The sequence below is a fragment of the Pristis pectinata genome, chromosome 9 (assembly GCF_009764475.1).
Source record: "Pristis pectinata isolate sPriPec2 chromosome 9, sPriPec2.1.pri, whole genome shotgun sequence".
Taxonomy (NCBI): Eukaryota; Metazoa; Chordata; class Chondrichthyes; order Rhinopristiformes; family Pristidae; genus Pristis; species Pristis pectinata.
Window position 1 is genome coordinate 53,469,597 of NC_067413.1, and position 14,494 is coordinate 53,484,090.

General features: G+C 40.4%; 1 protein-coding gene across 5 annotated transcripts in view; it reads left to right on the forward strand.

The window, feature by feature from the left end:
• The window catches only part of oxr1a (oxidation resistance 1a), a 387,780-nt gene that overhangs the window by 358,970 nt on the left and 14,316 nt on the right, over positions 1–14,494 (forward strand). For 2 of the 5 annotated variants that reach the window (XM_052023890.1, XM_052023891.1), the window contains 2 exons: positions 8,840–8,920; positions 10,062–10,187. In XM_052023890.1, the coding sequence (XP_051879850.1) occupies positions 8,840–8,920; positions 10,062–10,187 (207 nt within the window). The remainder of the gene's footprint in view (positions 1–8,839; positions 8,921–10,061; positions 10,188–14,494) is intronic. The other 3 variants (XM_052023892.1, XM_052023893.1, XM_052023894.1) reach the window with 2 other exon arrangements.

Below are 14,494 nucleotides of genomic sequence, written 5' to 3' on the forward strand. Positions count from 1 at the left end.
CATGCAACCACTTTCTCTTGATGTTCAGCAATATTATCATTGTTGGAATTCCCCACCTTGGACACTTGGTTCAGCTGTACACATCCTGACTTTGTCCCTTTTGCTGTGGAGGTAGATTTGCTGGCCACAGAGTGTCCAATCTGTCACCTGCCTTTTTATCCACAATATTTATGTGGTTGCTTCAGTTAAATTTCTAACCAGTGGTGACCCTTTGATTTTTTTTAACTGCTGGGCCGTCAGTGATGCTACTGCCATTGAATACCAAGGGGATGTGGTTTTGCTCAGTGTGTTAGAGAAGGTAATATCAGTTATGATACAAACAAAGCAAGTTACCAAAAGTTGTTGAATTCAGTACTAAAACGTAAAGAGGTGCTGCTCTTCAAGCTTGCTTTGGGCCTCAATAAAATAGGTCAGAGTGAGATCGCCACTTTAATTTGCCATCCCACTCCTAATATCAAATTCAGACAACTGTATTTTCTCTGTTTGTATCAGAACTGGCCAGTTCTGCAGGTTATCCATCTGCAATAATCAGGTTTTGTCTCTCCTTTAGCTAGGCCTAATGTGCCATGTCTTCCTGCAGCTTTACATTTCATGACTGTTGTATTCCTTTGTTTCTTGTTTTCTTTTTCTAACTGCTCTTATTAACCTATCAATAGCATATCACCATGACAACTATGATCACACCCTACCAAAGAGATTCCCTTTTATACCATGCAACCCTCCCCAATTCTCTGCAACTTGAAACTAACTTGTTTTCTCCCTTTCCCAGCTTTGATGAAGGGTCTTCAACTTGAAGAATTAACTCTGTTTATCTTTCCACTGATGTAGCCTGACTGGCCAAGTGTTTCCAGCATTTTCTCTTCTTATTTCAGATTTCCAGCATCTGCAGTGTTTTTTAAATTTTCATCTCCTTTTGTGGCTTTATTAAATTTTGCTTCAGCAATTCCTGTCTTTTGCTCTAGTAAAGATTGTATGTGTGCTTTAGGACCTAGAGGTTTCTTTGCACAACTGCTCCGACTTTGTTTCTTTTAGATGACGATTGAAAGGCCTTGGAATTGATTCTCTCACCACAGGATAGTCATCCTCCGATCTGATGTTATAGCCACATTATATGTATGTGTGGTCCAGTTGACTTTCTGGTCAATGGTGACCCCCCCCCCCCCCCCCCCCACCCCCCCTTCCAAATATTGATGGTGGATTTGGCAATGATAACGCCATTGAATGTGTTTAGACTCGCTTATGAACAGTCAATGCCCATATCTAATATTGTCTGGGTTTTGCTCTGTGCAGGAATGGTCTGCTTCATTTGCTGAGGAGTTGCAAATGGAATTGAACATTGTGCAATCGTCAGTCAACATGCTCACTTTCTGATCTTGTGATGGAAGGGAGGTCATTGATGAAGAAGTGGCACAGCTTAAGGATCTGCTTCCTCACCTGCAGCTCCAGCTGTGCAGGTTCAGTCGTGACCTTTGCTGTGTGTGTGTGAAGTTTGTGTGTACTCGCTGTGACCTCATGGGTTCCCTTTGGGTGCTGCATTTCCTCCCACATTCCAAAGGCTTGCAGATTTAGGCTAATTGGTCATTGCAAATTGCCTTCGATATATAGGTGAGTAATAGACTGGAGAGAGTTGATAGGAACGTGGGGAGTATGAAATGGGATTAGCAAGTGGTTAGGAAAGTAAACTGCATATTGGTCTTCATTGCAAGAGGGTTAGAGTTTAGGAAAAGTGAAGTATTATTACTGGAGAGCCAAACCTGCATTAATGTGTACAATTTTGGTTCCTTTATTTAAGAAAGAAGAAAACTTTCATTGGAGGCAGTCCAAAATATATTCACTATGCTAACTCCTGGGAAGATAGGGTTCTTCTATCAGGAGCAGCAAATATCTGGTTCTGTAGCCTTTGCTATATCCGTTACGCAGCTACTTCTTGACATCACATAGAGTAATATGCATGGAAATGGACCTTGTGGCCCAACGCGTCCATGCTGACCAAGATGCCATCTTGGTCAGCATGGCCCCTATCCCTCTAAACCTTTACTATCCATGTGACTGTCCAAATGTTTTTTTTAAATGTTATTGTACTTGCCTCAACTGGCAGCTCATTCCATATACGCACCACCCTCTTGTGTGAAGCAGTTTCCCCTCTGGTCCTCTTTAAATCTTTCCCCTCTCATCTTAAACCTATGCCCTATATTTTTTGATTCCCTTTCCCAGGGAAAAAGACTGTGTGCCTTCACCTTATCTGTGTCCCACATGATTTCATACACACATCTATAATGTCAGCCCTCAGTCTCCTACCTCCAAGGAATAAAGAGCTAGCCTGCCTAACCTCTGCCTATAACTCGGGCCCTCAAGTCTTAGCAACCTTCTCGCAAATCTTTGCGCTCTTTCCAGCTTAATAATGTCTTTCCTACAACATAGAAACAAAAACTATACACAATATTCCAGGTGTGGCCTCACCGACATCTTGTACAACTGCAACATAATGTCCCAACTCCTATACTCAATGCACTGACTGATGGCCAGTGTAACAAAAGCCGCCTTCACCACCCTGTCTACTTGTGATGCCATTTTCAGCGAACTAAATACTTGTTCTACGTCATCCCCCAGGGCCCTACCATTCACTGTGATAGTTCTACCCTGGTTTGACTTCCCAACATGCAACGCCTCGCACTTTTCTGATTTGAACACCATTTGCCATTCTTCGGCCCACTTACCTAGTTGATAAAGATATTTTTGATAACCTTTTTCACTGTCTGCAATACCACCTATTTTAATGTCATCTGCAAACTTACTAACCAAGCCTTGGACATTCTCATCAGAATCTTATATAAAGGACAAACAACCACTAATCAGAATCAGGTTTATTATTGATATTGGTTTATTATTGTCACTTGTACAGAGGTACAGTGAAAAACTTGTCTTGCATACCGATCGTACAGATCAATTCCTTACACAGTGCAGTTACATTGGGTTAGTACAGGGTGCATTCATGTAATACAGGTACATGGAGTTTAAATTTAAAAGTGTAGAACAATTATAGTAAGGGTAATGAGTAGATCTGTAGAGAGCAGCTTGCGACAAGTCACCACGCTCCGGCGCCATCTTGCTTTTTTCTTCACTGTCTTGTATGAAGTGAAATTTGTTGTTTTGCAGCAGCAGTACAGTGCAAAGACACAAAATTACTATAAATTACAAAATAAGTAAATAGTGCAAAAAAAAGGAAAATGAGGTCTTGTTCGTGGGTTCATGAACCATTCAGAAATCTGATGGTGGAGGGGAGGAAGCTGTTTCTGAATCATTGAGTGTGGGTCTTCAGGCTCCTGTACCTCCCCCCGATTGTAGTAATGAGAAGAGGACATGTCCTGGATGGTGATGGTCCTTAGTGATGGATGCCACCTTCTTGAGGCACTGCCTCTTGAAGATATCCTCAATGGTGGGGAGGGTTGTGCCCATGACTGAGCTGGCTGAGTGTATAACCCTCTGCAGCCTCTTGCGAACCTGTGCACTGGAGGTTCCATACTAGGCTGTGATGCAACCAATTAGAATGCTCTCCACCGTACATCTATAGAAATTTGCAAGAGTCTTTGCAAATCTCCTCAAACTCCTAATGAAGTAGAGCCATTAGTATGCCACCTTCGTGATTGCATCAACATGTTGGGCGCAGGACAGATCCTCGGAGATGTTGACACCCAAGAACTAAAAGCTGTCGCAGGCCTCCAGTCTAAAAAAAATCCTTACAGCACCCTCTGCTTCCTACCATCAAACCAATTATGTATCCACTTGCTCTCCTTGGTAGAACTCCATGCGATTTAACCTTCCAGACTAGCCTTTCATGCGGGACTTTGTCAAAGGCCTTGCTAAAGTCCATGTAGGCAATATCCACCACCCTGCCCTCATTAATCCTCATGGTTCAAAAAAATTCTTAACAGATTTAGGTGTAAAAGGGATGAGAACATGGAATTAATTGAATTTGCTAAAGACGCTTTTGTGATGGTGGGGATCTCCAGAGGAAGCTGTGATGGATTGTCCATTTAGCACGTTCAGCTGAACGTGGTGGCAAATGCTTTATCCCTGTCTTTAACACTCAACGTGCTGGGCTTTGCCATTGTTGCTCATGGAAATGTTCCTTGAGCCAACACCTCTCAGTTGTTTAATTGTCTACCACCATTCTCAGCTAGATGTGGTAGGATTACAGAGCTTTGATGTGATATATTGCTTGTGAGATCACTGATTGATCTTTATTGCATGCTGCTTGACATGTAGTTTTGTATGTAGGTTCTCCAGGTTGGCATCTTATTTTTACGCAAACCTGATGCTGCTATTCCCATGTCTTTCTGCACTCCTTGTTGAAGCAGGATTGATTCCCTGGCTTCTCAGTAACAGTAGAGCAAGGGGTACGCCAGGACATGGTATAGCTTATGGCGGTGTACATTTCTGCTGCTGTTGATAGTCCATAGCATCTTCTGGATGCCCAGTTTTAAAGCTGCCAGAGCTGTTCTGTCTCATTTAGCATGATTATAGTGTTATGCAACTCACTGGTGGGTGTCCTCAGCGCAAAGATGGGATTTCATCTCTTCAAAGAACAAGGACTGTGCAACTCTATCTGTGCCATTATAGACAAATGCATAGGGTGCAGGAAGACTGGCAAGGACAAAATCAATTTAGTTTATGAAAATCAAATAAACTGTAGGTGCTTGAAATCTGGCGGGGGGTGAGTTAGGAAAAAGTGCTGAAACAACTCGGTGCGCCCGGCAGTATCTGCAGAAGGAGAAACAGTTACCACTTCAGGTCTGGGACCCTTCATAAGAAGCATTTTGACAATAGGTCCTGGTCCTGAAACATTAACTATTTCTCTTTCCATAGATGCTGCCTGACCTGCTGAGTTTTTCCAGCAATCTCTGTTTTTAGGTTACTACTTCTCTCTCCCTTTTGACTGCCTCCATCTATCATTCACCTGCCACTGTCTCCTAACTCCGCCGCTGCTTGCCTTCGCTACCTGACACAACCTGGCTGTCATCTTTCACCCCTCCTCGGTCCACCAATCACCTCAGGCTCTTGTCTCACCACTCCTCTTCCCCTCTTTATACTGGCCATCTCCCCTCTTCACTCTCAGTCCTGATGCAGGGTTTTGACTGGAAATATTGACAGTTCTTTTCCTCCCACAAATGATGCTTGACCTGCTGAGTTCCTCCAACAGATTGTTGCTCCAGATTCCAGTATTTGCAGTCTTTTGTGTCTCTGTCCCTCATGTTGGTTTGCTCACTATCTGCTGCAGACGCAGTATAGCAGATATGTCCTTCAGGACTCAACAAACTTGGTCAGTGATGGTGCTTCCAAGCCTCTTGCAGATGGAAAATAAAGTCCTCTGCCCAGAGAGCATTCTGTGTCCTTGGTGCTTTTGGTGCTTCTTGCAGGCATCAGTGAGCCCTGGTTTGTAGCTGAGGGAGAATGGTGGTTGTTATCAGGAGGGGATGTCCTTGCCCATATTTGACCTGATGCAATGGCAATAGAGTCATAGTTAAGGATTCCCAGGGCTATTCAATCTTGCCTTTGTGCCACTGTATAATCACCTCTGTGAATTTATCCTGTCCCACCAGCAGGGATATATCCAGAGATTTGGAGGAGTCTAGTGTGTTGTCTGTGAGCCTTACAATGTGAAGGACAGCCCTTCCAATTCAGGCACTGGTTCCGAGTTGTTTGTGGGAGAACTTTGCAAGATGGACTGAGTTGAGAGTGACTTTGCTGGATTGGAATTTGATTCCTAGGTGAATATATCTCATTGTGTTCTTTCCATGCTTTAATGTAGCATTAGTGGTACAGAGGGTACTTAAGAGTCATTATGACACATAATTGCTGGATCATAATCTTTGAGGTGGAGACATTTTATAGAGTTGCTGCCTTTTGTTGGTCTTTAAGTTGTTCAGGCATCTTTTACAATGGGGTCCCATGATACCACCAAGCTCTAACCCGATCTCATGGCTGTGGAATTGTTGAGCTTGAATATTATAATACTCATCTCACCATAACTGCTTTATAAAGTTGTCCTGCATTCAACAAGTTGGCACTTCATTTTAGGTATCATTGGTGCTGTTCCTGGCATAGTATTCTACACTCCACATTGAAAGATGGTTGATCTCCTGATCTAAAGGTTCTGTTTGAGTGAGGAACGTGCTGGCCCATGAGTTGACATTATCATGGGATACAGTTCTCCTGCTGCTGATATCCCGTAATATCTCATGAATGCTCAACACAAATGCTGCAAATTCCTCAAACGCATTAGAGTAAATCTCCGCTTAGGAGCCTGGAAAGATTTTGAGCAGTGAATGGCAAGTGTTGTTCCTGCACAGCCAAATGCATAATCCAGGCCATTATCTGGTCCTCCTTTCAATGCTGTTTGAGGCACCTTGCTGAGTGCATTATTCCAAGACTGACTGCTCTTTTAACAGTATTACATTGCGTATAAAATACTGAAAGTGCCTTGCGGACATGGAAAGCACTATATAAATGCATTATTCTTACACCATGTTAGAGGTTTATTCAACAAAATGTGATGTTGTCCACATGACTATTCACTAGTTCTCATGCATTGGGGAGAACTGTCACAGCCAAGTTTGAATCTATCGATGTGCAATCAGGATATATGGCTGTTCACTTTCATGTTCTTCTGATGCATTTACTCTCTTTGTTCACAATATAGAATTTGGTTTTTTTAAAGATAAGCTATATACATGAGTTTTTTCTTCAGGATTTTCATTAGCTGATCATCTTTTCGTAATTACAATCAAGGATGAATGTTTAATCCAAATTATCCAGTTAAATTTGTCTCTTTTGTCACATTGGTGTTACAGGAGAAATGAAGTCGGGCTGATTATGGACACTGGAGTTGAGTAATCTAAAACAAATTGATGACTGCAGCATAAGTAATGCTTGTTCCATAAATATTTCCTATAACATCTGAGGGGGAGGGGGCAGGGATACTATAGGAGTCTGCTTTAGGGTCTGCAGGTAATCTTAAGGTCATTCTGAATGCCAAGAAACCAGGCAACTAAAATAGTCATGCTTAATCTATTGTCACAATGTGCTATGGATACCTTTTTATAGATTCATAGAATCATATAGCATGGAAACAGGTCCTTCACACCAACCAAATGCCTGTCTATGCTAATCCCATTTGTCTGTGTGTGGCCCATATTCCTCTAAAACTTTCCTCTCCGTTTACCTGTCGAATGTCTTTAAAACATTGTAGTTGTACCCACCTCTACCACTTACTCTGGCAGTCCATTCCATATGTGTAGGAGAGTGAGGGGCGACCTTGCAGAAGTGTTTAAAATTATGAGAGGCATAGATAAGATGTATGGTAACAGTCTTTTCCCCAGGGTTGGGGGAAGAAAAGCAGGTACACTGGTATCATTTAAGAAGCACTTGGATAGGTCCATGGAGGAGCAGGGCTTGGGGGGATATGGGCTGAATGCAGGAAATTGGGACTAGCCTGGTGGACAACGTGGTCGGTATGGACTCACTGGGCTAAAGGGCCTGTATCCGTGCTGTATTGCTCTAGGACCTCTGTGTGGGGGAAACGAAAACTTGCCCCTCAGATCCCCTTTAAATCTTTCCCCTCTCACCTTAAACCTATGCCCTCTAGTTTTACAATCTGCTACCCTGTGACTATCCTATCTATGCCCCCCGTAATTTTATAAACCTCCGAGGTCACTCCTCAGCCTCTTTTGCTTCGGGGAAAACAGTCCCAGTAAATCCAGTCTCTTCAAATAACTCAAGCCCTCCAGTCCGGGCAACATTCTGTGAATCTCTTCTGCACCCTCTCTAACTTAATCACATCCTTCCTTTTAGTTAAATACATTCTGATTTAAGCATGATTTCTGCAGAAAAAATCATCCACCTACCAATCCTCAATGTTGCTGCATTTGAGTGATGTGTGAAATGCAGCAATATTCAGGTTTATGTTAAGAAATTGTGATCACATTATTTGGTCTGCTTGGGAATGAGAATTAGTTTATGTAAAAGGTTATAATGCATAGAATGTAATTCCAGTTGTTGTCAGATGAGTAAAATTGGCTCTGCTGGCTTGAAAAGGTAATGTGAACAATGGTTCTGGATTCACAATCCTGCAATCCACAAATACACCCAGAATTTATAAGCTGTCTGTATTAATCTTGGAGTTGGTACAAGTTGTTTGATTTGTAAATAAAGTGAAGAATGTAAGCTATGAGAACTGATCTCGGTAGTCTGAGACTGAAATTTAGTCACACATTTTATGTCTGAGTAGCCATGAACTTGTACTAAATTTCAGAATGTTTCCATTTGTAACATTTAACATTTCTTACCTTTTAAGTGCAAATTTTTTTTTAAAAAAAAAAGCTTCAAGGTTTTTCCCTTTCCAGGTATTAATTACAGAAAAAAAATCTTTATGATCAGTGTTTTGTAATGTTAGAAAACTATCTGTATATGTAAGTCATCTGGACAGCCCTCTGTGAATAATGTAATATTTTTCAGGCAGTGCATCGCTGGTACATGAAAATTAATATTTTTATGATAAGAGATTGTAATAGACTTCTAGTATTTCACTGTTTAAAAACATTTCAATATATTTAATTATCTAATAACTTTCAGGTACCATGTGGGTTCTAAACAGGCAGAATTAACCTTAGCTTTTTGCCTATTTTCTTCCTCTACAAATCCCACAAAACTGTCTTTGTTTCTTTAAAGCTCCATTCCAGACTTTACATTCCTGTTTTCTCTCCGTAATCTTCATCGATATATATATATATTCCTTTTTAAAATTTTAGTGGAATTGTTTTCTTCCTGTCTCTGTATTTAGGTAGTATCAGTGACTGAGTACCATCGCAGGATCGATGCTCTTAATACTGAAGAACTGCGCAAGCTCTGCAGACGTCTCAAGGTGCCCATCTGTAGTTAAACCTATTATTTATTTGCCCAAAGCATTAGAGCAGATGTGGCTGTGTGCATCCCTGAGTTTTACCAGTGGCAAATATACCTGCATCATATTTGCCTCAGCAGCAGCAGTTTTATCAATGCCAAGTAGAAAATTTTATGGTTTTAACCAACACACCACTGGATAATTTAAGCACATTGCATGAAAGGGAGTTGATTATGGAATAGAGAGAAAAATAGCAAATTTCTGTCCTCCATATCATGCATTCTTCTCAAACTGTGTGCTTATTATCACATGACCATTGTGATAATAAGCAATTTCTCTATGTTACTGCTGAACTTAATGTGTGTGATTTGATGTGGAGGAAAATTTTGCTGATGAGTATGTGGAAGTTGAGTAAAGATATTGAGTATGCCTCATTTTAAGGTAGTGTATTTACAGTAAATTGTCTTATTGCTTGCATTCTTCTCAACTTTCATCATAGATTGTAGTAGTAACATTGTATTGTCCAATTACTGTGCATCCCAGTTTGCCAGTGGCACCACTGAACCTGTACTATATATTAAAGCCAACATTAATTCTGCAGTGTATATTGATATTAGTAACAACATTGTCCTTCACTGCCTCTGATCTTCAACATCTCTAATTCAAAAGCAAAGTTACAATGCAGAATTTCAGCCATTTGGGGCATAAAAATGTCGGACTAACACACTGGTGATAATTAAGGGGAATTAATCGTTCTTGGTTGGTTATCATTTGTCACCTTTTGTGCTAAAAACTTGGGTTTTCAAATTAGTACTGTAGGAAGCTAACTTTTTGTCATCTAAGAATTTATGCACTTCTTATATCATACAGTCTACTGCTAAAGTATGGAATTTGTCTTTAAAATTATAGGAAGCCAAATTTTTCAATGGTATGCACATTTTTCTTGCATACATTTGGGAGCTTTGCTTCTGAGCTTATTTTTATTTCAAAAATGCAATGAAATATTTGAGAAATAAAGCCTGAAACATTCTGGGATTGCTGGTTAATTTTAAGTTGCACTTGTTTTGTTTGGGATCAAAGATGACCACCTTTTATCAGTTCAACAAACTTGCTTTAAGCAACTTAGTAGCATTGTAGTTGTTAATATTATCCCTGCTTTTAGATAACGACACGGGATGAAACCAGTCTAAGGCAAAATGCAACTTCGAAGCCTGACTTGGAGCTTGAAACATTTCGGCCAAACTTGAGTGAAAAAAGTGACCTGCTCCAAACAGATCAGATAGAAAAGGTAAGGCAATTATGGTTCAGAATATATGCTAAACATGTTGCTAAATACCTGATGGTTTTTCTACATGAAAGGCACTCTGTATTGAAGTAGAAAAAGTTGTGCTTGCTTTGATAATTAAAGTCTGGAAAAGGGATGGACTAGATTTTTACACCACAGGGACTAGGTTAAATTGGTACCTAATTGTTTATGTGTATGTATAATCTTTTTAACAGGAAATTAAATATATTTTCATTGAAGAATGGCAATCACCATTTATTCCCTTTTCGTATTTAAATTATTTACACATTTGACAGCTTTTTTAAAAAAAAAACTCAATTCAGAACTCTTTAGATTCAGACTTTGTTACAAAGTTAATGGCATGTGTTATTAATGTAAAAATAATTCAGTTTGTGCTAAAGAAACTGATGCTTCATTGAAAGTTGTCCTAAATTTTTGGATGATTTGTGCTCAAAAAAATGAGCTCACCATAACCATTCCACCAATTTCACAAACTTGCTTCGTTTGCACCATTAAGATGAATTAGCTGTGGAAAGTTGGAGGCAGTGTGAAATAATGTTAGCATCTTTTTAATAATGAAAGATTTTCATCTGTATCATCTGAAAGTAATTTGGAATACATTTTAAATGTAGTCACTGTGATAGAGAGTGGCACAATTTAAGTTCTTGCTTGCTATCTATGCCGTTCAAGCTTTCCCAGCCCATCTTCTAGACAACCCATTGAGGCTCACATGCAGAATTTGTGCCCAATTCGCACCACTCAACCCACTTAAAATCGGGGTCATTCAATCCAAGCACAAAATTGTTGTCAGCTCAAGATTTCTCTGATTTTATTAGACCACCTTGCAGATAGCAGCTATATTTAAACTACAGAAATAGAAAAGAGTTAGTATATTGTTTTCACATTTTAACAATAGGAATTCCAGGAAAATTATGAAGAAACAACATAGAATGGGTTGAATGGCTACATTATATCAGTGTTGGCTTTTCCAGCGATACAGATGGTGACAATTTATTGGTACCCTGGCAAAGATTTCCAACCCTCCCACAACATAGCAGGATGTCCATCAGTAAATACAAGTTGTACTGAAAACAGATTCAGCATTCACCCACTCAAGCCCTGTGTGAATGTTGCATAGGTCTTGATGCATGCAGGCTGCTTTATTTTCTGAGGAGTTGCAAATGAACATTGTGCAATCAATAAGAAACATTCCCACTTTTGATCTAATTGAAGCAAAATCATTGATGAAGTCGCTGAAGGTTGGACCAAGGACTCTGAGGAGCTTCTGTAGTGATAGGAAATGGTCCTCCAGCTAGCAGAGAGTTTTCCCATGATTCCCATTGATTTCATTATTACCAGAACTACTAGTTGCCAGTCAAATGTTGTCTTGTTGTCAGGAACAATTACCTCAACTCGCCTCTGCTTGTTGGCTCTTTTGTCCATGTGTGGACACCCAGGCGGCATTGGGTCTAAAGCCATGTGGTCCTCGCAAAACCCAGAATACTATTTTCTTTTATTTCCTTTATGGCATAGAAGGGGGCAATTCTGCCCATCAAGTCTATGCCAGATCTCAAAGCAATCCTATCTATCATCTATTCTCTTCACACATACCCCCTCTTTCCACCCCTACCCTGCTCCAATTTTTCCATCGACTATGACCACTGGGGGAAATTATGGTGTCCAGTTAACCTAATAGCCAGCAAGTCTTTGGGATATAGAGTAAACTGGAGCATCCATGGGAAACCCACAGAATCACAGGAAGAACACGCAAACTCCATGCAGACAGCACCAGAGGTCAGAATCGAACCCCAGTCATTAGAGCATCAGAGAGCAGGTTATTGGTGAGAAAGCACTGTCAACAATATCTTCTCATCACTTTGTTAATGATTGATGGCAGAATGCTGGGGCAGGAATTAGCTGGGTTGGATTTGCCTTGTTTTCTGTGGAGAGGACATATTTGGGTAATTTTCCATGTTGTTAGGTCGATGCTGCTTTGGGTATACAGGAACAGCTTGGGAGTACATGGGGTACATCAAATTGACTAAAGACTGCCTTCCGTGGTGGATGCCTCAGGAAGTTGAGATGAATACTTCACCTGCCACTTCTGACTGAAAATGGTTGCAAATATTGGCACTCCATCTGGGCTCTGCTATTGTTGAGGATGGGAACATTGTTGGAGCCTCCTGGTAACTCTTTAATTGTCCACCACTATTTATAATTGGTAGTGGCAGTCCTGCCAAACTTTAATCTAATCGACTGGTGAAGGAATTGTTTGGTTCTATGTCCTCTATGCTGCATTTGCTGTTCAGTAAGTTTGCAGTGCTGTGTTGCATCTAGTGCTGCTCCCTTCATGGATGCTCAGTTTTGAACTGTCAGATATGTTCTGAATCTGTTCCACTTAATATCAAACCACATGTTGAAGGATGCAAAGACAGGACTTGGTCTCAAAAAGGACAATGCAGTAAGAACTGCTACTAATATTGTTATGACCAAATGCATTACAACAAATGGGTCTGTGAAGATGGGTTCAAGTAAGTGATTCTCTAGTGTTAGTTCACTCAGTACCTGCTTCAGGCCCAGCTTGGTACCTTTGTCCTTCAGCTCAGTCAGTGGTAGGGCTTCTGAGCCACACTTGGTGATGGATGTTGAATTCTCCCAAGTACCTTCTGAGGACTCCCAGAATCAATTTTTCTACACTCAAACTCAACATAGTCATTGTGGTCATACATTGAGCTGACTTCACAGATTCTTGCATCAAAAACCCGGGGGATCAAGGATGTGGTAAACAGTCAGGAAAGAATGGTCCTGGGACCCCTCAACAGTGACTCTGTTTCATGTCTTCTGCTCAAACACAAACATAGAAACCTCCTTCTCATCACCACCAATCATTCTTCTTCAGCTGATGAATAAATGTTCCTCTACGTTAAACAATACAGAAGAATCACTGAGTGGTAGAAAAAACACAGAATTTACTGGGGTGGAGGGGGCTTTGTTGTCCATCATCAAGAACGGAGGTGCAGTTGTTTGTTATGGTCTTTAGATTAGATTAGTAACCCAGGCACAACAATTCCTTAATTTGAAGTATAAATTAGTTTATTTTCATTTCCATTTTTTATATTATAGATCTGGTTCAATGTTCAGTGAGAGAGAATCTGTTCAGAAATGCACTATTCATCACAACTCACCACTAAGTAGATGTACAAGTCATGAAGCTAAGAATACAATGACAAGTATGATTGCCAGTAGAATCTGGATAAACCTTAACTTCCAAAATTATGTTGTAGGTTTGATTTAAAATTTTGCATTGTCATTGCATAGAAAGGAAATCAAAATAGCTATTGTAGCTTGACCTGGATACTGAAAACATTTACTGACTAATTATTTCATTAGATTAAAATCATAAGAAAATGAGAGCATTAGAAACAAACAAGAGTAGGCTATTTAGCATCTTCATGGCTTTACCATTTGGAAAGATCGTTGCTGATCTTTTACCTCAGTGCCATTTTTATGAACTGACCCCATATTGCTTGATTCCTTTAATATCTAAAAATTTATTGACCTCTTTCTTGAATATACTCCACATCTCTCTTGGGTAGAAAATTCCAAAAAGTTCACTACCTTCTGGGTGAAGAATTTTTTTTCTCATCTCAATTCTGAAAGACCAATCCCTTCTTTTGAGACTAACCCCTAATTCTGGACATCCCAGCCAAGGGAAGCAGACTCCTCTGATTTACTCTGTGAAGCAGCTTTAGAACTGTGTACATTTCAGTAAGATCACTACCACCTTTGGCCAAGAAAGTATAGGCCAATTCTGTTTAATCTCTCCTTATACAACAGGTCTGCCGTACCAAAAATTAATCTGGTGGACATTTGCTACAATCCCTCTATTACATGTGTATTCTTCTTGCCTTGGGTACAGGGACTAGACCTGTACAAAATATTCCATGTGCAGTTCACCTGGGCTGTATATAATTAGGGTGACCCATCTCTGCTCTTCTATTCAAATCTTCTTGCAATAAATGCCAACATACCATAGGGGAAATTGATGGGAATGTGGTGAGAAAATGGGTTAGGATAGGATCAGTGTAAATGGGTGGTTGATGGGTCAGTGTGGACTCGGTCAGCCGAAGGGCCTGTTCCTGTGCTGTATCTCTCTGTGACCCTGAGCTGTGTATAAGGATGCATAGATTCTTCTGAAACATAGAAACAGAAGATAGGAGCAGCAGTAGGCCGTTCAGTCCTTTGAGTATGCTTTGCATACATATATTCGTAGCTGATCATTTATCTCAATGCCGTATTTCCACTCTCTC